Source organism: Belonocnema kinseyi, chromosome 7 (assembly GCF_010883055.1).
Source record: "Belonocnema kinseyi isolate 2016_QV_RU_SX_M_011 chromosome 7, B_treatae_v1, whole genome shotgun sequence".
Taxonomy (NCBI): domain Eukaryota; kingdom Metazoa; phylum Arthropoda; class Insecta; order Hymenoptera; family Cynipidae; genus Belonocnema; species Belonocnema kinseyi.
This window is the reverse complement of record NC_046663.1, coordinates 92,995,378-93,013,787: the sequence shown is the minus strand read 5'-3', so window position 1 is coordinate 93,013,787 and position 18,410 is coordinate 92,995,378. Positions and strand designations below refer to the sequence as shown.

Genomic DNA, 18,410 nt, shown 5'->3' with positions numbered 1-18,410 from the left:
TGAGTTCCTATATTCTTTTTTCTTTGCGCTGTTTTTTCAGAGGAAATTATACGATACCTGTTTTTACGATTTGTGACAAAAATAATTTCACGAAGTTATGAGTATTTGAATTTTTTGCTTCGTTTTTTCAACAAAAAAAATTTCTTCTTTATAGTTATAAAACTTTCGACCTAATTGAGATATTTAAGATTTCTTTCCACATTCTGGTAATGTTTATCGAATTTATCCTTTGAAATCCGCAAGACGATTTAGAAAATGTTCCAAATTAATAAAATGGCGGTGGTTTTTCTGAAAATTCTTAAAGTTGTTTTTCTCAACAACAAAAAACCACACTTATATTTTTTGTCATTTTTTTATCGAATTTGTACTGACATTAGCAAAATATCTTGTGAGTTTTACGCGGGCTAAATAACTTTTGTAGCCAGGAGATTTTTTTTGTATAAAATCGAATTTCCGTATTTTTCTTGCTTACAACAACAGATACGATAAAATGTTAAGAAGACAGTTTGCACGGTTATAAAAGTTTAAAAAAAAATTATTTTACTTATTTATGATATCTTATGTCATTTGCGAGAATAAAAAATAAAAATAAAAAAAATGTCTGTTCATTTTTTTCTATGATTCTATAATAGTTTAATGTCTATGCAAATTTAGATTCACAATAATGGATAAAACTCGAAGAATAAATTTAAATGCCCAACGATAAGTGTGTCCTGTTTTCGAAACTGTGCATAGAAAAGAAATTTATAATATAGTTAATCACATATTTGTACGAGATATCATAAATAAGTAAAGAAAATTTTTTTTATTACTTTTTTAACTGTGCAAACTATTTTCTGAACATTTTTTCGTATCTGTCGTAAGCAAGAAAAATACGAAAATTGGATTTTATGAAAAAAGTTCATCTTACCGCAAAAGTTATTTAGCCCGCACATAATTTAAACATATTTTCCTCCTGATAGTACAATGAAAGACGTCAAAGTTTGCCTATTTTTTGGACGTCCCTAGCGACCTGGTGAAAAAGTATAAAAATATGTTACAGGTAACAAATTATTCGTCATTAAAAATAAAAATGAGCATCGCTTTTCGTTTCTTAAAAATATGAAAAAATTACCCCTATTTAAGGGTTAATGTGAGTTAATCTGTGAGTTAATCCTTTTGCACATCAACCTCTTATCAATAAAGAAAATACGTGATTTTACTTTTATACGGTATATTTTATAGAAAAAATACAATAAAAAATGATTTTATAATTTGAGGTATTTCAAACTTAAAAAAAAACGATAAGTGAAGCTCACTTTTGTTTTTAATGAGGAGTAATTTGATACCTTTAACATATTTTTACATTTTTTCCCTAGATCGCTAGCGAGTCCCAAAAAATTGTAGAAAAAACAGCATCTTTTGGCGTCACTCTTTAACAAAAAATTGAAAATAAATATAAGTGGATTTTTTTATTGAAAAAATTGTTTGTTTTTTTTTAATACGAAGCAAAAAATTCAAATACGCATAACTTGGTGAATTTTTTTTTGGTCACAAATCGCAGAAATACATATCTCCTAATTCCCTCTAAATAACAACAGATTTTGTCCCCGAGAGATTCTGCAACTTTTTCTTTTATCAGTTTATTTGCTCAAGTTCGGCCAGCCTGACACATACTTATTTTGTTATTCCAGGTTCAAAAATCCATATTTTATCATGAAAGTATGTCGGACATATTAGCAATGTACATAGATATGGAGTTAAGAGCGTCTAAAAGACCGACAGAGCAGCTCAGTGAAATTACAACTCGTATAATTTGTTGCCTATATGTATACCTAGGTTTGTATTTCCTTAATATTCACTTCTATTTTTCATTCTTTATCAGGGAAGGTTTAGACGTATTTTTATTGCTCTGTTTGTTGTTGTTTTTTTTACAGAAAAGTCCATTGAACACATGCTAGATACTTTAATCAAGGTTCGAAATATGTCTTCACAATTTCATTTCATCTTGGATCCAGTTATGAAGTAAGATTACCAATGATTCTTTTGCAAAATCCAATACGTTTTGGTGGACGTAAGAGCAACTTTAATTTTTATGTTTCCGTTTCTTCTAGGAAACTATTGGAGGGCAATCCAAAAGAGAAGAGAGCACGTCCAAAAACTCAAATAATGTACGTCAGGTACCTGCTGGCTTTCCGCCTTTGGAGGGACATTAATAAAGCCAAGGCTGTGAAAAAGGAGATAGTAAAAACTGCAGTTTCCTTCCTTGGATCGCCGCCCTCCGTTTTACCAGAATTCCTAACAAAGCACATTCCTCCTAATGGATCTGGGTCGCAGACCCTGTCTACAAATTTGTTCATGAAGGAAAAATTACTTGATGTGAAAGCCTGCTGTGCGGATTTTATCCATTTCTGCAAGGCAGGCACCGAAAATAGCCAAGTGCTCCCAGGCAAAATGAATTGTCTTGAGCGACTACAAGGTCCTCATCAGCAGCAAAAGGTATGGAATAGAAACAGTATACTTATATTACAAAGCATGATCAGGGTGGCGACTTGACCGGGAATTTGTTTCTGATCGTAGAGAAAATCAAGTTTTCATTATTTTATTAATTCTGATGAATTTCAGGGACATTTTCAAAAAGATTTTTGGGTTAATTTAAAAAAAATTTTAACCCCTTCGTTGGCATTGACGCTAAATGCATCAATCTTCTTTTTTCTATTTAACGTACTCCGATTTGGCATTCAAGTCTTGCTCGGGGGTTTTTGGGGTCGCTGAATACGAATCTGAAGTCAAAATTAGAAAATTCAAAATGGCGTATCCAATATGGCGGACAAAAATACAAAAAAACGGCTCGATTTGGATAAATCTTGGTACTTACGTTATTTTGGGGTCGCTTAATCCGAATCTAAAGTCAAAATTTGAAAATTAAAAATGGCAGACGAAAATACAAAAAAAACGGCTCGATTTGGATAAATCTTTGTACTTAAAAATTGGAAAATAAGTGTCAAGATTTATCCAAATTGAGCCTTTTTTGTATTTTCGTCCACCATATTGGATCCGCCAATTTAAATTTTCGAATTTGGACTTCAATTCGGGTTCAGAGAACCAAAAAACCCGTAAGTACCAAGATTTATCTAAATCAAGCCGTTTTTTGTATTTTCGTCCGCCATATTAGATTCGCCATTCGGAATTTCGGAATTTTTACTTAAGATTCGGATTCAGCGACCCCAAAAACCCCCAGGATAAAAATATTCAGGATAACCAATATTCCTGCCATTTTGGGAACTTTTTGTCCGATTCTCTCTGCCAACGAATGGGTTACGGGGTTTTAAAGCTCTCCAGGTATTTTCATAAATTTTACAGGATTTTAGTAAATATCAAATTTCATAGAATCTCGCCGAAATTTTATAATATTTTAGTGGATTTTTAACCCTCAAATGGTACAATGGTGTGAATTCGCACCAGAAGTTTTTTTCATTTTGTTGGCATTTACGCCAACACAGCTACAGCGGATTATCCCCGCATATATTAAACATATGTGTTAAACGTATGTGGGATATACTAGTTGTTTATTATATGTTCAATATATTAAATATTTAATATTAACATTGCAAACAAACCAATTTGCACCAGTGTACCGTTTACGTATGCTGGGTTGGAGTGTACTGTTTGAGGGTTAAGAATTTATTCACCAGAAGTGAAGTATTTCAAAGGGTTTCTAAGATTTTAAAAGAGGTTTCAATTATTTGTTGGAATTCAACTTAAATTACTAGTAATTTATCCTGAATTCGTTAAATTCTTTGAAAATCTTTTGAATTTTTTAGTTCACTTAAATTCTTCCAAATTGGCTCAATTCTACATAAATCAGTGATTTTTTTTTAATTCTTCAAAGTTTTTATCTAATTAATCATGAGGATCAGTTGATAGAATGATCAAAGGATTAAAAATATTTGGAAGTATTTTTTCAAATTTCTTGACATTTTCAAGATTTTAAAGAATTAAAAATATTTTCGGTTTATCTCAAAGATTAAAAAAAATGTAATGGAGTTCAGTAATTTAAGGGGATTTTAAAAGATTTGAAATATTTGAGGGTATTTTAAAAGGTAGAAAATTAATCTTAATGGATGAAAATTGATCTTTTCTAGTTCAAAATTCAACAATTTGGATGGAAATTTGTCTTTTAATTGAAAGTTCAGGTATTTTGTAAAAAATCGATTTTTTGTAGACAATTAATCTTCTTGTATAAAAATTCTTCTTTTCGATTATAAATCCAAGTACTCTTTTTGTTAAAAATAATTTTTTTTATTTTTGTTGAATATTTATCGTTTTAATTGAAAATTCATTTCTTTGGTTGAAAAATGAGCTGCTTGATTCAAAAATTCTTTTTTCTTCGGTTGTTCTTTGTTTACCAATTTTTTAAACTGAAAATGTAACTATTATTCCAGTTTGAATATTCCACAATTTTAGTTAAACATCCATCTCATTAGTAGAAATTGATCTTCTTGGTTAAAAATTAATCTTTTTGGTCAAAAATTCAATTATTCTAATTAAAATAGTTAGTTTTTGTTTGCGAGTCATATTTTTAACTGAAAATTTAACCTATTTCGATTGAATATTTTATAGTTGAAGTTCAAAATTCATCTGTTTGGTTAAACATCATAATTTTTTAACAATTATTATGTTTTTCACTAGAAATGTTAATATTACATTTTCAGTTAAAAATGATTGTTTTAATTCAAAATTCAACTATTTGGTTGAAAAATTGTCTTCTGTAATTAAAAATTCAACTATTTCGTTAAAAATATTGTATTTTGTTGCAAAATTGTATTTCTTAGTAGGAAAATAATCTTTTTGTTTGAAAATTAATCGTCTTATTTAAAAATTTTTTTTTTGGTTTCGCAAATTTCAGCTAAAGATTCATAACTTGATTTGACATTTCCTTACTTTGTTTGAAAATTGAACTATTTTGTTTAAAATCTTTTTTTTTTTTAATTAAGTTTTTCAACTGAAAGTTTAACTATTCCATTTTTTGTAAGAAATTGATATTTTTTTAGTAGACAATTAAAGTATGTTTTTCAAAATTTATTTTGCAATATTTTGCTCTGTTGTGTTAAAGAATTTTCAAAATGAACGTTATAAATTAAAATAAATGTTGGCGTTTTGCAGAAAATATCAATATATTATTTTTAGTTGACCGGGAAAATTGAAAAAATAGACCGGGAAATGAATCGGAATTGGAAATTGTCCGCCGAATCGCCACCCTGATGATTACGTTTCTTGTTCTTGCAAGTGTTTATTTCCATCGTCATTTAAAACGATTCAATGAATAAGTTTCTTTTTAAAATAACGGAGAATAATTTTGCTCATGGCCTAATTCATCATCATCATCATCATTTGATAGGACCAAATCAAGATGTATTGAATGGTAATTTGATCTTTGAGCAATTGGCTAAGATTACTCAAGTGGTCCGGTCAGATAGGGGCCAATTAAAAATTCTTGATCGCTCAAATGAAAAGAGTGCAGCTGCCGCTGCTGTCACGTCTTATCACTCATGTCATTATCAAATCGTTCGCGTCCACACTTTCCAATTTCATTTAATTTTATTTCTTTCAAATTCACCCTCACTCACACACATTGTTTATTCTTAGCTTGGAGACAACGTTGCCGAAGATTCTAGTTCACTAATAAAAAATAGTTCTCTTATTTCTCATACAGTTGTTGATCATGAACCTAATAATTCTTTAATTAAAAGTAATGCTCCAGACAAATATAATCTTCCAGAAAATTTAAAGAGAATTTCGATTAATGATTCCGCGACACTTTCTAGTAATCAATCAGTTAAAACACCAAGACCTTTAGTGAGGCGATCAGTTAAGAAGTCGAATGATATTATCATCATTGATATTACTGATGAAGAATCAACACCGAAGGTAATAAAGAAGAAAGTACACAAAAAGTTCCCGTGGCTGGAGCAAATCAAAAGGCATCTAAGGTTGAATCCAGAAAGGAAGGAAGGAAGCGAAATCTTAGGATTGAATGTTGTTTCCCCTGCGAAACAAATTCTGGAATCTCTGATTCTTGTAACGGATGACAGTGAGCAAAAGAAAATTGAAACGGATCTCTACTCCTCGTTTGACTCGTGGATAGGTGTCGACAATTTGCAACCCACAACTGATATTCGCGTATTTTTTGGCGACGATTTAAACGAAAGAAGCAGTTCATCTCTAGGCTTCAATAGCGATTTCAGCACTACCAAACTACCATTCATATCCTCTTCAACTACATGTACCTCTGATTCAGTATTACAAATTTCCAGTGACAGGCTCAATTCTTATGATAGTGATAGTGCTCTGGAAATTACAAGCGACGAGTTATCAAAAGACATTGCAGAAACCGAATCTGTAATTAAACATGTATCAAGAACTTGTGAAGTTTCAAGGTTCGAGTCTTCGAAAACTGACTGTCAATCAGAGGCTGATAGCATGATATCAGACTCGAATGAAAATATGAGCGAGATCCAGGAGGCCAGAATCGTTTGCGCAGCTATATCGACCATGGTTTTGGAAGAAGGTCCAAGCGATATGAAATCTAGTAACATAAGTATCAATTGTCGAGAATCGGAAGATATCGTGAATGAATACTCGAAATATTCTGATTCTTGTGCAGTCTCTTCCATCGAAGAAAGGATCAAAGAATCTAGGGATGATTATTCGAAAGCTATAGACTACACTCTGAGAAAAGATAACACGTGCCTGCCATCTGATTTCACAAACGCCGACTGTTGTTATAACCCCGAAAACGAAACGAATTCGTACACAATTCCAGAACCTCAATTCCAGGAAAACATCGAGAACTTGTCCTTGTTAGCCAGCGTTTCGCAACAAGTAGCAGCTCAAAAAGTCACCTCGCCGTCAAAGAATTCCTCGCCTGATCACTACAACCGAATAGTTAGCCTCTACCCAGAGGACTTCGAAAAAGTGGCCCTTCAAGTTGAAGTGATCTCAACAAGCGATGGCCTAATGGAGAACAATTTCCAATCAAGAGAAACCAGAAATGCAATCTTGAATGGAGAGACTGTTGTCCTAATGCAAAAGTCTCCAAACAGCAACGTTTATGTCATCAATAAAGCCGCCGAGAATAAAAATAGCGTCTGCGAATCCTTTGAACACGTTGACAAAGCTGAATTACCGCAAGAATCTGAGAGTCTCGCCAGAAGTGTCATGGTGAAAACCGAATCTGGAGAGAAGAAAGTGAGAGTTGTTATCGATGATAAGAAATCGACCTCGAACGAAGTGAGTAAATCTTCGATAGATAAGAGAAAAAGCGGTAATTTGCCCCGTCGGCAGAATGTGAAACAGGAATACAGTGTCTCTGGCCACTGTGCCTGCGGTATTCTAGGGTGTTCCGTGATGGATTCACTTTCGCACGACCTTGCCAATCCTCAAATTCCTCTCCACATTCCCGTCGCTCATCCCACTCCATCGCACACTCTTCCACCCCTCTATGGCAATTTTCCTGCAAATTCAGAACTTTGCGTGCCATATAATAAACATTGCAGCACCGTATCATGTGGCTTGCCAGTAAATCCACCTTCGACTCTGCTTTCTCACACGAATACAAACTCATGTGGAAGATCACACGGTTCTTGTTTGAGCTGCACCTACGAAATGGTCGCGCACTATCAGTGTGTTCATCCAACTTCTGATCCACATTCGTCTTTCATTGAGGGCAATTCTTACTTCATTCCGCAAACGTCTGCCGTCCAGGAACATGAGCGAACGAAAGGTGAATCTGTAATGGATAATTTGTATGAAGATAAGTTATTGTGTAAGGTAGAGAAGAGCTTATTGGAAAGCAAACCGCTGGAGAAGATTGATGTCAAGTTCAACCAGGATCTAAAGTACCAAGTTGAGATTAACAACAAGCTACCTCTGAAGAAAAGACTGAAGGCCTTTAATCAGACGTCTTATGATGTGTCGATCAAGATGGAGAAATCTGGCAGTTATCCTGGAACGCCGATGATGTCGATAGCAAACCTGGAAGTACAAAACGAGTCGGGATTCTTGAATCTGCCAGAAATTGGAGCTACGGTTGAGTTGACGACGGAAAAGGAGGATTCGCCGATCAAGAATCGTCATCATATAAATATTCATGCTAGAAGGGACTACAGAAAAGATGGGATGCTGGTTCATAATGGATTGGAGAAAATGAGAGAGACCAAGGACCAGAGGAGGCTTGTCGACAGTCAATTGAGTAATGTGCCACTTTATCATGACACGCTTTACCAAAGACAAATGAAAAGTTCATTGCCGAGGAAGGAAGTTGGTGTTTCTGCACTGAAGAGATTGGCTGTCGCACCCAGTTTGGAGGAACAGTCGCCGAAGAAGGCGAAAAAGTCGAGTACGAGGCAAACGAGAAGCTCCCAAAGAAACGTACCCAAAGTGAATTACAAGTACACTGAAGTCGATCCTGAGTGGAATCCGTCCGGTGATATGAAACGAAAAAGGAAGAAGTCTAGTCGATGATCAATAATTCTACTTCCTATCCAGCTTCACCGTTGATCTGTATAATGAGGCGAACAGGAGACAACATGACCGTTTTCCAGGCTGTGGCATTTTTAATTTGTACATAGTAGTCGAGGATTCAACCTAGGAAATTATTGCACTTGTAAATAATTCATGAAAGTGAGAATTAATTCATCACCTGAAGAGTAGCTGTGGAGGAATTTGTGTTCGTCAATGAAGAGTTGGGAGTATTTGTATATAATGGAAGAAAGTCAGAAATTCATCATTTGAAAATCACTATTTGAAGATAATCATTTGAAGATCATTGGAGGCTCATCATTCGAAGATAATTATTTACAGATCATCAGTCGAAGATTTCTAGTTTAGCCTCAGACCTTACTTCAGTATGGGATTGTTGCTAAAAAAAAAGTTTTCTGAACTCTGCAGCTCTAAATTCACCTTCAACAGGGTACTATTAATAGACCTTTGAAATATTTTTCCCTCGCGTATAATACGTAATATCCAAGATGACCAGAATCCGCTGATTATTATTTTGTGATTAGCTTTTAACATAAATACCTGATGACGTAACACACCTGTATATAAAATAAGGGACTTTCTTCGTTATATTGAAAGTCGAAGTAACCTGTTTTTTCGAAAGTCTGAAATAATATTAGAATATTTTGTCAAGCCATTAAGTACTAGATATATTTATGCAAATAGAGTTATTTAAATAAAAAAGTTAGCAAATTTCAAGTGGCAGGTTTTCGACCTTGAGGTAAGATTTCTATTTATTAATTTTATTATCGAAATAAAAGGTTTTCACTAGTTTTACTTAAAATATATTAATTATATTGGCCATAATATAGATTTGAAAAAAATGCTCAGAACAATGATTAGAAAAATTATTTCATGAAATCTCAAGGAATTCCGAAAGATTGAAAGAGTTTGAAGAAATTAATTAAGTCAATTTCAGAGAGAATCATAATTTTCCAAGGGATTTACAATGATTTTAAAGGACTTCGAGGTAATTTAGTTTGATTTTGATTTTGATAATTTCAGGCGATTTCTTGGATATTCACAATTTTGTAAAGGATTTTCAGGTTGCTCAATTGTTTAAAAGGGATTTTCTACGATTTTAATGGAGTTTTATGGGATTATAAAGATTTCAGGCGACTTCAAATATTTTTAGTTTTTGCAGAGTTCGAAGGTATTTTCAGGGAGCTCAACCGCTTTTTAAATGATTTCCAGGGACTGAAATCGTTCAAATGGGATTTTCTAAGATTTTAAATGATTTTTATGGGATTTTGAAGATTTCAAGCGATTTTACATATTTTCAGTTTCTGTAGGTTTTAAATTGATTTCCAGAGAGATTAATCGTTTTTCAGGGATTTTTCACGATTTTAAAGGAGTTTAATAGGATTTTCAAGACATAAAACCATTTCAAAGATTGACCCGGTTTTTAAGAGTTTTAAAGGATTTCCAGGGAATTAAATCGTTCAAATGGGATTTTCTAAGATTTTAAATGATTTTTATGGGATTTTAAAGATTTCAAGCGATTTTACATATTTTCAGTTTTTGTAGGTTTTGAATTGATTTCCAGGGAAATTAATCGCTTTTAAAAGATTTTAAGGGATTTTTTTACGATTTTAAAGAAGTTTTATGGGATTTTGAAGATTTATAGCCAATTAAAAGATTGTCACAGTTTTTAAAGTAATTTAAAGGATTTCTAGGAAGCTCCTTCGTTTTAAAGGGATTTCGGGAGATTTAAAAGTGATTTTTTTTTCGATTTTAAGGGAGGTTTATGGGATTTTGAAGATTTTCAATTTTTGTAAATGGTTCAAGAGATTTTTTTCAATTTGAAGTTAGTTTAATGGGAATTTGAAGATTTTAAACGATTTCATGTATCTTGACAGTTTTTACATTTTCCCTTAAAGGAAGCTTTTAAATGATCTTCATGGACCTTAATCGTTTGGAGGGATTTTAAAGGATTTTCTCATATCTTAAAGAAATCTTATGGGATTTGGAAGATTTTAAACTTTTTCAAGGATTTTCACCGTTTTTGAAGCAATGTAAGAGAGGGTTTCATCGGTTCAAATTGTTTAAAGGGATTTTTTCAATTTTAAAGGAGCTTTATGAGATTTTGAAGATTTGAAGTCATTTTGAAGACAGTGAGTTTAAGGATTTTCAACTTTGTAAAGCGTTTACGGGATTTTCTCAAATTTTAAGGGATTTTGATCAGATTTTGAGGATTTTAATCCATTTCATGTATCTTAACAGTTTTTCAATTTTTCCTTAAAGGAAGCTTTTAAAGGATTTTCAGGGGCTTCACTCCTTTAGAGGGATTTTAATAGTTTTTCTCATATTTTAAAGGTGTTTTATGGAATTTTGAAGATTTCAATCATTTTGAAGGACTTTCACAGTTTGTGAATGAGTTTAAGAGTGGTTTTCAAAGAGCTTAATTGTTTTAAAGGGGTTTTCAAGAGATTATGATTGGATTCCATGGAATTTAAAGGATTTCAAATAATTTTCACAAGATTTATTTTGTTCTTAATTTTAAAAGGAATTCACGGGATTTCAAAGGATTACAAAGAGTTCCAAGGGTTCCACGAGATTTCATGAAAGGTGCACATCAAATTTAGAAAGAATTGTTTAACTCCTCGATTCTATATTTTTGTTGGTCGTATGTAATATAACATATTACTTACTTAAAAAAAGAAATAAGATAAATAATGATATAAGGTGTATTTTAAAAAAGTAATTTGAAAGAGGAAACTTTAGGGTATTAGCCAAAAAGTCAACCATTTTAGGCAATGATATTTTCAAAAACAAAAAATTTATAAACTGTCTAAAATTTGTTTTCCAATTATGGGTAATTCAGAAGAGTATAAAAATATCAAGCTAAGAGATAAATGAATGTTTTTGAGATGGACATGAATTTTACACGTTGCTAAATCTCGCATCTATGACAAAAAAAAATCTTTTGAAAATATATGGAGAACAGATAAAAATATTTTAAAATGTCGGAAAAATTATCATTTTTGAAGATTTGCTTTCTTTTGACCCCAGCGTTTCGAAAAAAATTTCAGGTTATAGTATGTTAAATTAATATGGGGGTTATCGAACACTTTATAAAAATATTACGGAAAAATATTAATCATTATTAACTGTTATTTGGAATTAGCGTTTCTTAAGCAATTTTTATTTCTAATAAAATCTTCGTGAGGATAAAATTCACAATTTTAATCTGCATTATGAATATTTTGAATAATTATTTTCGATGTTCATTATAAAATAGGAATTTAGCGTGGCCAGACAGAAAACGTATGGGTCAAACTGTTAGTGTAAATATTAGTTAGCAATTTTTAATTTTCAATTTCTTCTTCACTGAGATAATTTTAGAAAAGAATCATTATTCAAAGGAAAAGAGAGAAATGACTAGAACTTAAAGTAATCGATTTGTTGGCCATCATCCATTTTTGAATAAAAATAGAACTTTTTTTAGTATTGCGCAATAAGAATCTGAACTTATAGCATAATGAAATAGTTTTGTGGATTTAAAGTTGTAGGGTTTCTTGATACAAATTACAAAATGTACTTATAGAGATTATTTTTCGTATCTCAAAGCTAGAGTTTTCTTTGCAATATCTGAAAAGATACTCGACTCAAGACTTCTTGAATCGAAGATAGAGAATTACCATTGAAATTTGAGAGTCGAGATTCGTAATCCACTTATCCACTGAATCAATTTTCCGCTTGGAAAATTAAATCGTGGATATTATTGTTAATAAAAATATATATAAGTGAAAAAATGGAACATAATTTGGAAGTCACATCAGCTGAATCAAGCTTTTTTAACAGAAGAATTATGATTAATGAATGTGCATTAAAACCAATCTTCTAATAACTTTGCGTGAAGTAAAGTCATCATCAATCTTATTCTTAAAAGTTGCGTTATTCATATTTTCATTATGTTTTAGGTAATTCTTTCAAGATTGTTGATTCTACGATGAAATGTTTTAAGGTAAATATTATTTTTTATACATATAATAATTTACTTTTCCTAATTTAGAAAGTGCTCTTAACAATTTTTAATTTAATTTTTTAATTTGCAAATTATCTTATTCTCGATATTTAAAATCCAGTCCTTACATATTGGTTCATATGTACCCATAATAGAACTTCAAACAATATTATAATAACATTAGAGCTTCCAAAAGTCAAAGATTATAAATAAAGTAGCAAATCAGAAAAATGCTGTCAGAACTAACTGCAAAAAATATTTAGGGCAGCAACACAGTCACCTTTAGTTAATTTTTTTAATGAAAATTTCACATTAATTACTTTTCTTTAAATAAACTCATGGGATTCAGTTCGTGTCTTATACTTATTTCTGAAAGAGTTCGAGCATTTTTAAATAGATTGCAATAATTTGAATGGATTTTTAATATTTTATGGTATTTTTAAAACTTCTAAGGCATTTTCAAGAGCTTTCGATTTTAAATGTTTTAAGGTCTCAATGAATTTTGCTACATTTTCCCTGATTTTAGGAAATATTATAGAATTTCCCGGGATTTTATAATATTTTGGTGGATTTCAATCAAGTTTATTCACGAGAAGTGAGATTTTTTTGTAAGATTTCAAGGGATATGATATATTTCAAGGATTCTGAAAAGATTCCAAGGAATTTGTTATTAATTTCATTAATTTGAAGGGATTTTAAAGTATTTCAAATATTTCAGGATTAAGAGGTTTCTAGAATTTCTAAAGGGAAGGAGTTTATAAAATTTCCGAAGACTTCAATGATTTTAATTGTTCATTTTAACATTTTTCGGAATTTCAGGAAATATCACCATGGAATTTCAGGAAATTTTATCATGTACTTAAGTGAATTTCATTGAATTTAATCGCAAGATGTGAGGTATTTTGTAGGGTTTTAAAGATTTAAAATTATTTTGCTGAATGCACCCTGAATTATTATTAATTTTGAAGGTATTTCAATATTTTTTGCAATTAATTTGGAATTCGCCCTGAATACTTCTAAATTTTATCGAATTTTTCTCATTTACCTTAAATTCCTTTAAATTCATTCGAATTGTATGGAAATCAATAGTATTTTTTTCTTAAAACTTTTGTTCCAATTCACTTGAATTCTTTTAAATTAAACTTAAAGTATTTTGTAATCTTATGAAATTATTCTTAATTTTTTACCCTTTGAGGCCGAAAATGTACCCTATGAACGTGATAAAAAATACTCTTCTTCTGTCCCTTTATCTTACCCTATAGGGACTTTGAGGCCTGTATAATAACTCGCTTTTCCAAATTAAAAAAATTGCCTTAAACTATTTTGTATTATTTTAATTTTTTTAATTTACAAAAATGATCTAATTTTGAATATTTGAATTCTAAATATTAAATTGTTTTTATTTTGGAAAGATCAAAATGTATTCTGTTAGTTAAAAAGTAATCCCACATTTTTCAACTTTAATAATAAATTCAGGCTGCACTTTTTTTATTTCAAAATTAAAACAATTCTTTCTTTAAAATATTTCTATCCTTAGGGTACATATAATTTTGTCTATATAAATAATTTTTTTAGTGCTTATACATTTTTAAATTCGCGTTTAAAATTAAAATTGTTTGATTTTGTAATAGTAGCCAATTTATATAATTTTTAAATTAATCGATTTCTGAGTTATCTATTCCACGTGTAAATTAAAAAAAATTTAATATATAAAATTTAACAATATGTGACTAACAATATTTATGATGAGTCGACGGAAAAATCGCGAAAACTAAAATTGCATACTTTTTTTAAATTCCTGAATTGGAAAATTCCCAAATAATAAAATTCCTGAATAGTTCATAATATTACCGAATTAGAAAATTTCCGAATATTAAAATGTACGACAGATAATCGTCGAATTATTAAATTTAAGAATTTAAACAATTAAAAAAGTGTCTTCAAGCAAAATTTTTCATCCAGAAATCCCGAAATATATATTTTTTAATTATTATTATTTTAAATTCAAACTATAATTTTTTTTATTTCTTTGATAAAAATATTCGATTATTGTTACATAAATGAAGACAAAAGTAAATTGCATTTTTAGAAACATTTTTTAATTTGTTAATTTCGGGATTTTTCTAGTTTGGATGTTTTATAATTCGGTAATTTTCCAATTCAGTAATATTATAAACCGTTCGAGAATTGTATTATTTGAAAATTTTATTATTCGGGTATTGTATTATTCATGAATTTTTAAATTTGCTAATTTAACAGTGCCAGGAAATTATATTTTTCGGGATTTTTCAATCGTTACTTTATGATTTCGAAGACTTTAAAAATATTGGCGTCCGTCAAAATATTAAAATTGCAAAACAAGAAAGACTTTTTCAAACATCTTAATAACTGGAATGAATTATTTCTTACAATATTTAACTCGTTTTAAATATTTTTATTTGAAAGTTGTATATTACTCATTTTTACATATTTTAATGGATTTTTATGATTTAACCAAAATTTCAAGATATTTTAAAGTATTTTAACGAATTTCGAGAAGACTTTAGGGAATACAATAATTTTTAGTTTACGGGGCGAATTTCCACAATTTTATGGGATATGAACCGGAGATTTTTGTTATATAAACTTAATTGATAATTTTAATTTAATTGATATCCAAGATATTCCTAATTATTTGGAATTATTTTCATGGATTTTTTTTTCAAATTTCAAGGGATTTTAACAAAATTTTAGACAACTTTTAACAAATAAATTAATTTGTATTTCAAGGAATTTCCTTGGATTTCAATAATTTCAAGAGATATGAAGGAATTTAATAAATTTGTAAATATGTAAAAAAGTTTAAGTTCTTTAAAAAGATTCCAAAGGTGTTTAAGAGATTTCGTTTAAAAAATATGTAGAACTCTTAATATAGCAAAATTTGTTATTGTGCATTTTTAAGTAGTTTGTTTTTAATATTGTAAAATAAAAATGCTGGTACATGAACTGCGTTTGGTGCCATGAATGGTTTTTTAACCTCCTGAGTATATCTAATGAAAAAATAATTATTTAATGACTGGAATATATTAAAAAAATTATTTAACACTATTTAAGAACAATAAAATTACGTATTAAAGATTTTTTCTTCTTTTCTGAATTTAAAAATATATGTATAATGTTTCTCCCTTTTTCCTTTATTTGAGCTTTACTTCATAAATTCCTTTTTTTCCAGTCGAATCAATTGAGAGAAGTCTTGGATTGAGATGAGAAACATGAAATTATGTGAAGACTGAAATTTGTTATCAGGTTTTATAAATTTGGCGAGGAGGACTTTGCGCCCCGAATTTGAAATCTCAGGAATTTACGATAGTGGACATGAAAGTAACCACTATTCTTGTGTTCAGGTAAAATTCAAAGTAATACTTTTTGAATATCAACTAAAATTTTCTTAAATTGTTTTTTTACAGTTCTGTGTAAGTTTAACAAATAAAATTTTTTTACTTTGCTTTCAGAAAAATTAAATGATACAGGAGAGCTGTTATTCAGTAAATGCCGTCAATAAACTTGCCAAGTTGAGCAGCAGTATCGTCTTAAAAATAGCTGATTTAAAGCAAAAATGATGCTACCAATAGTTGAATTTCATTCACTTTCTGATAGCTCCGTGTTAAAAATATACCGAGCAAAATGGCCGTAATTCATTAGCAGTGCAGAATCAAAGTGCAGGTAGTATGCCTAGTCAGTCATAAAGATAATAATGTATCCGTTAAAAAGGACACTTAAAATGCGTAATTTATAGAAATGAGATCAATGCCTGAAATATGTATCCTTAACAATTTTAAGTTACTTTTGTATACGACATCTGGAATGTACATAGTACATACAGCTTAGTTAGACAGAATTAGTATCCATTACAAATCCGTTTATTATGTGCCAACAGTAGAAATACGCCACTAGATTTATAATTTTAAAAAACAAAACATGTAAGACTCAAAACTCTGATAGTTCCCCTAGCTTGACAAATAATGCAGATACGATTATTGCGATTCACAAGTAATATAGCACAGCCAGAACAGTTACCGGCCGATGGTAAATTATCTGAAGTCGGTAAAGCAGCATGGAATAAAACATGGCCCGGTCGTTAAGTGACACTTTGCTATACTACTTTCTTATTAGTTAGAACCATAGCTTTAAAAAATGTTTCATCTTCAAGCTTCCAATCGATTTTTACCTTATAAAAAGTCTCACTTTGAATTGCTCAGAATGTAATTTACAAATGATGTGGGTCGAGATAAATTCGATAGTCATATCCCAATACCTGATCTCAAAGCTGTGATGCTGATTTTTGTTTATCCTGTCTCTTAATGTTCTTTTTTTTGTACCCAAAAAATTGTAACGTGCGAAACGGTTTGCCATTACTTTGACCTATCTGCTAAAACCCAAATACGTAAATAAGTCTTCGCAAAAGTGACGGAAAAATGTTGCAATTTTGTTCACTGTTCATTCCGCCCTTGAGAAGTGAAGACGTCGCGTGACCTTCCTCTACTACGAATTTATCATCCGTAATTAATAATAGGCTGTCAATTTTTATTTCCATTTCTTTATTTATATATATATATATATTTAATTATTTCAATTTTGATTAAAAGTCTGATATTTATAAGCTCGTAAAGAATGTGGGCGCAAATTATTTGGAAAATCTTGTCGATCAACTTTTGAAAGAGAGACAGGTTTAGTTGAAATGAAAATTGATGTTTACTCGGAGAATAAAAAGGCCGAACGACAAGATTTTTTAAATAGATTAGTTATTTTAAGTTTCAAAAATTTTTTTACTTTCCATTCAATCGAATTTTAATTCAATATGATTATGGAATTATTGAATGAGACAACGTTTACGTACGTGTAGATTTAATACTTTGACAAAAGGCTGATCCTTTAGGGAAAAAATTATATATGACAAGAATATTATAATGAAATGCCTCATCTAGAACTGCCGTCTAAATTGTCAGTGATAGAGCTTAATATAGGCAAAATAAAAATTATTTATAAAATTAGGCCTCAACCAAGCTATGTATAAAGCATTTGTTATACCGTATCATTTTATGAGAAATATAGTTATCTTTACATTATTCCTGCATTTTTAAATGAAATGTGTAATCCCTTTAATTTTTTTTCATTCCAGAATGAAAAATAATTTTACTTTACTTTTTCAGCTTCTTTTTTATAAATTTGATCTTCAGATCATAGCATAAATTTTGCTATCACATGCTGCTTGAAAAACCTGAAAATGTCAGGGAATTGTTTTGAGAGCGTGCTTTTTTTAAATTAAAATATTGAATTGAATACTAACGATTATTCATTTGTAAAAATAGCTTCATATTAAGGTATTGGAACTATTCTCTTGAAAATTCGTTTTTTACATTTTCATCAAATCTCCACGTTTTGAGACCCACTGAGTCAGAAAAACAGATTTTTGCGAACATGATTATCTGTCTGTCTGTATGCTGTAGGCACGATAGCTTTCGAAAAATTGATCAGATTGGATTCTGCTTTTGGACACTTTTAAGGCCTGAAAAGAAATAACAAGTTCGTAAACTAGCCATTTTGAATCGAAATCATAACTTTTTTAATTTGGTCGAAAAGTTGAAAATTCAAAATTTAATCGTACCAAAAAATTTGGTAACACATTTTTTCAAGATTTCAAAATTCTATGTGTGGTAATTCATATTATTCAGCCATTCGAACAATGTATCCATTTGACTTTTTTCTACAAAAAAATTATCTGAGATAGATCATTTTCAAAATAAAACAATAAAATTTAAAAATGACCATTTTAAGCCAAATAATGCATGATATGAAAAAAAAGTCAGCAGAAGAAAAACGTTGATTTTTAAAAGCCCTATAAGATTGTCATAACAACTTTTCT

The 18,410-nt window shown here is 30.2% G+C and overlaps 1 protein-coding gene across 3 annotated transcripts in view; it reads left to right on the top strand.

The window, feature by feature from the left end:
• Positions 1 to 17,613, top strand: part of LOC117176294 — a 35,747-nt gene extending 18,134 nt beyond the window's left edge. The window contains exons 4-10 of one of the 3 annotated variants that reach the window (XM_033366490.1): positions 1,674 to 1,818; positions 1,917 to 2,004; positions 2,094 to 2,478; positions 5,629 to 8,953; positions 12,465 to 12,508; positions 15,720 to 15,891; positions 16,000 to 17,613. In XM_033366490.1, coding sequence (XP_033222381.1) covers positions 1,674 to 1,818; positions 1,917 to 2,004; positions 2,094 to 2,478; positions 5,629 to 8,505 — 3,495 coding nt within the window. In that variant the 3' untranslated portion in view covers positions 8,506 to 8,953; positions 12,465 to 12,508; positions 15,720 to 15,891; positions 16,000 to 17,613. Of the gene's footprint in view, positions 1 to 1,673; positions 1,819 to 1,916; positions 2,005 to 2,093; positions 2,479 to 5,628; positions 9,263 to 12,464; positions 12,509 to 15,719; positions 15,904 to 15,999 lie in introns of all 3 variants that reach the window. The other 2 variants (XM_033366489.1, XM_033366491.1) reach the window with 2 other exon arrangements.
• Positions 17,614 to 18,410: the final 797 nt, after the last annotated feature.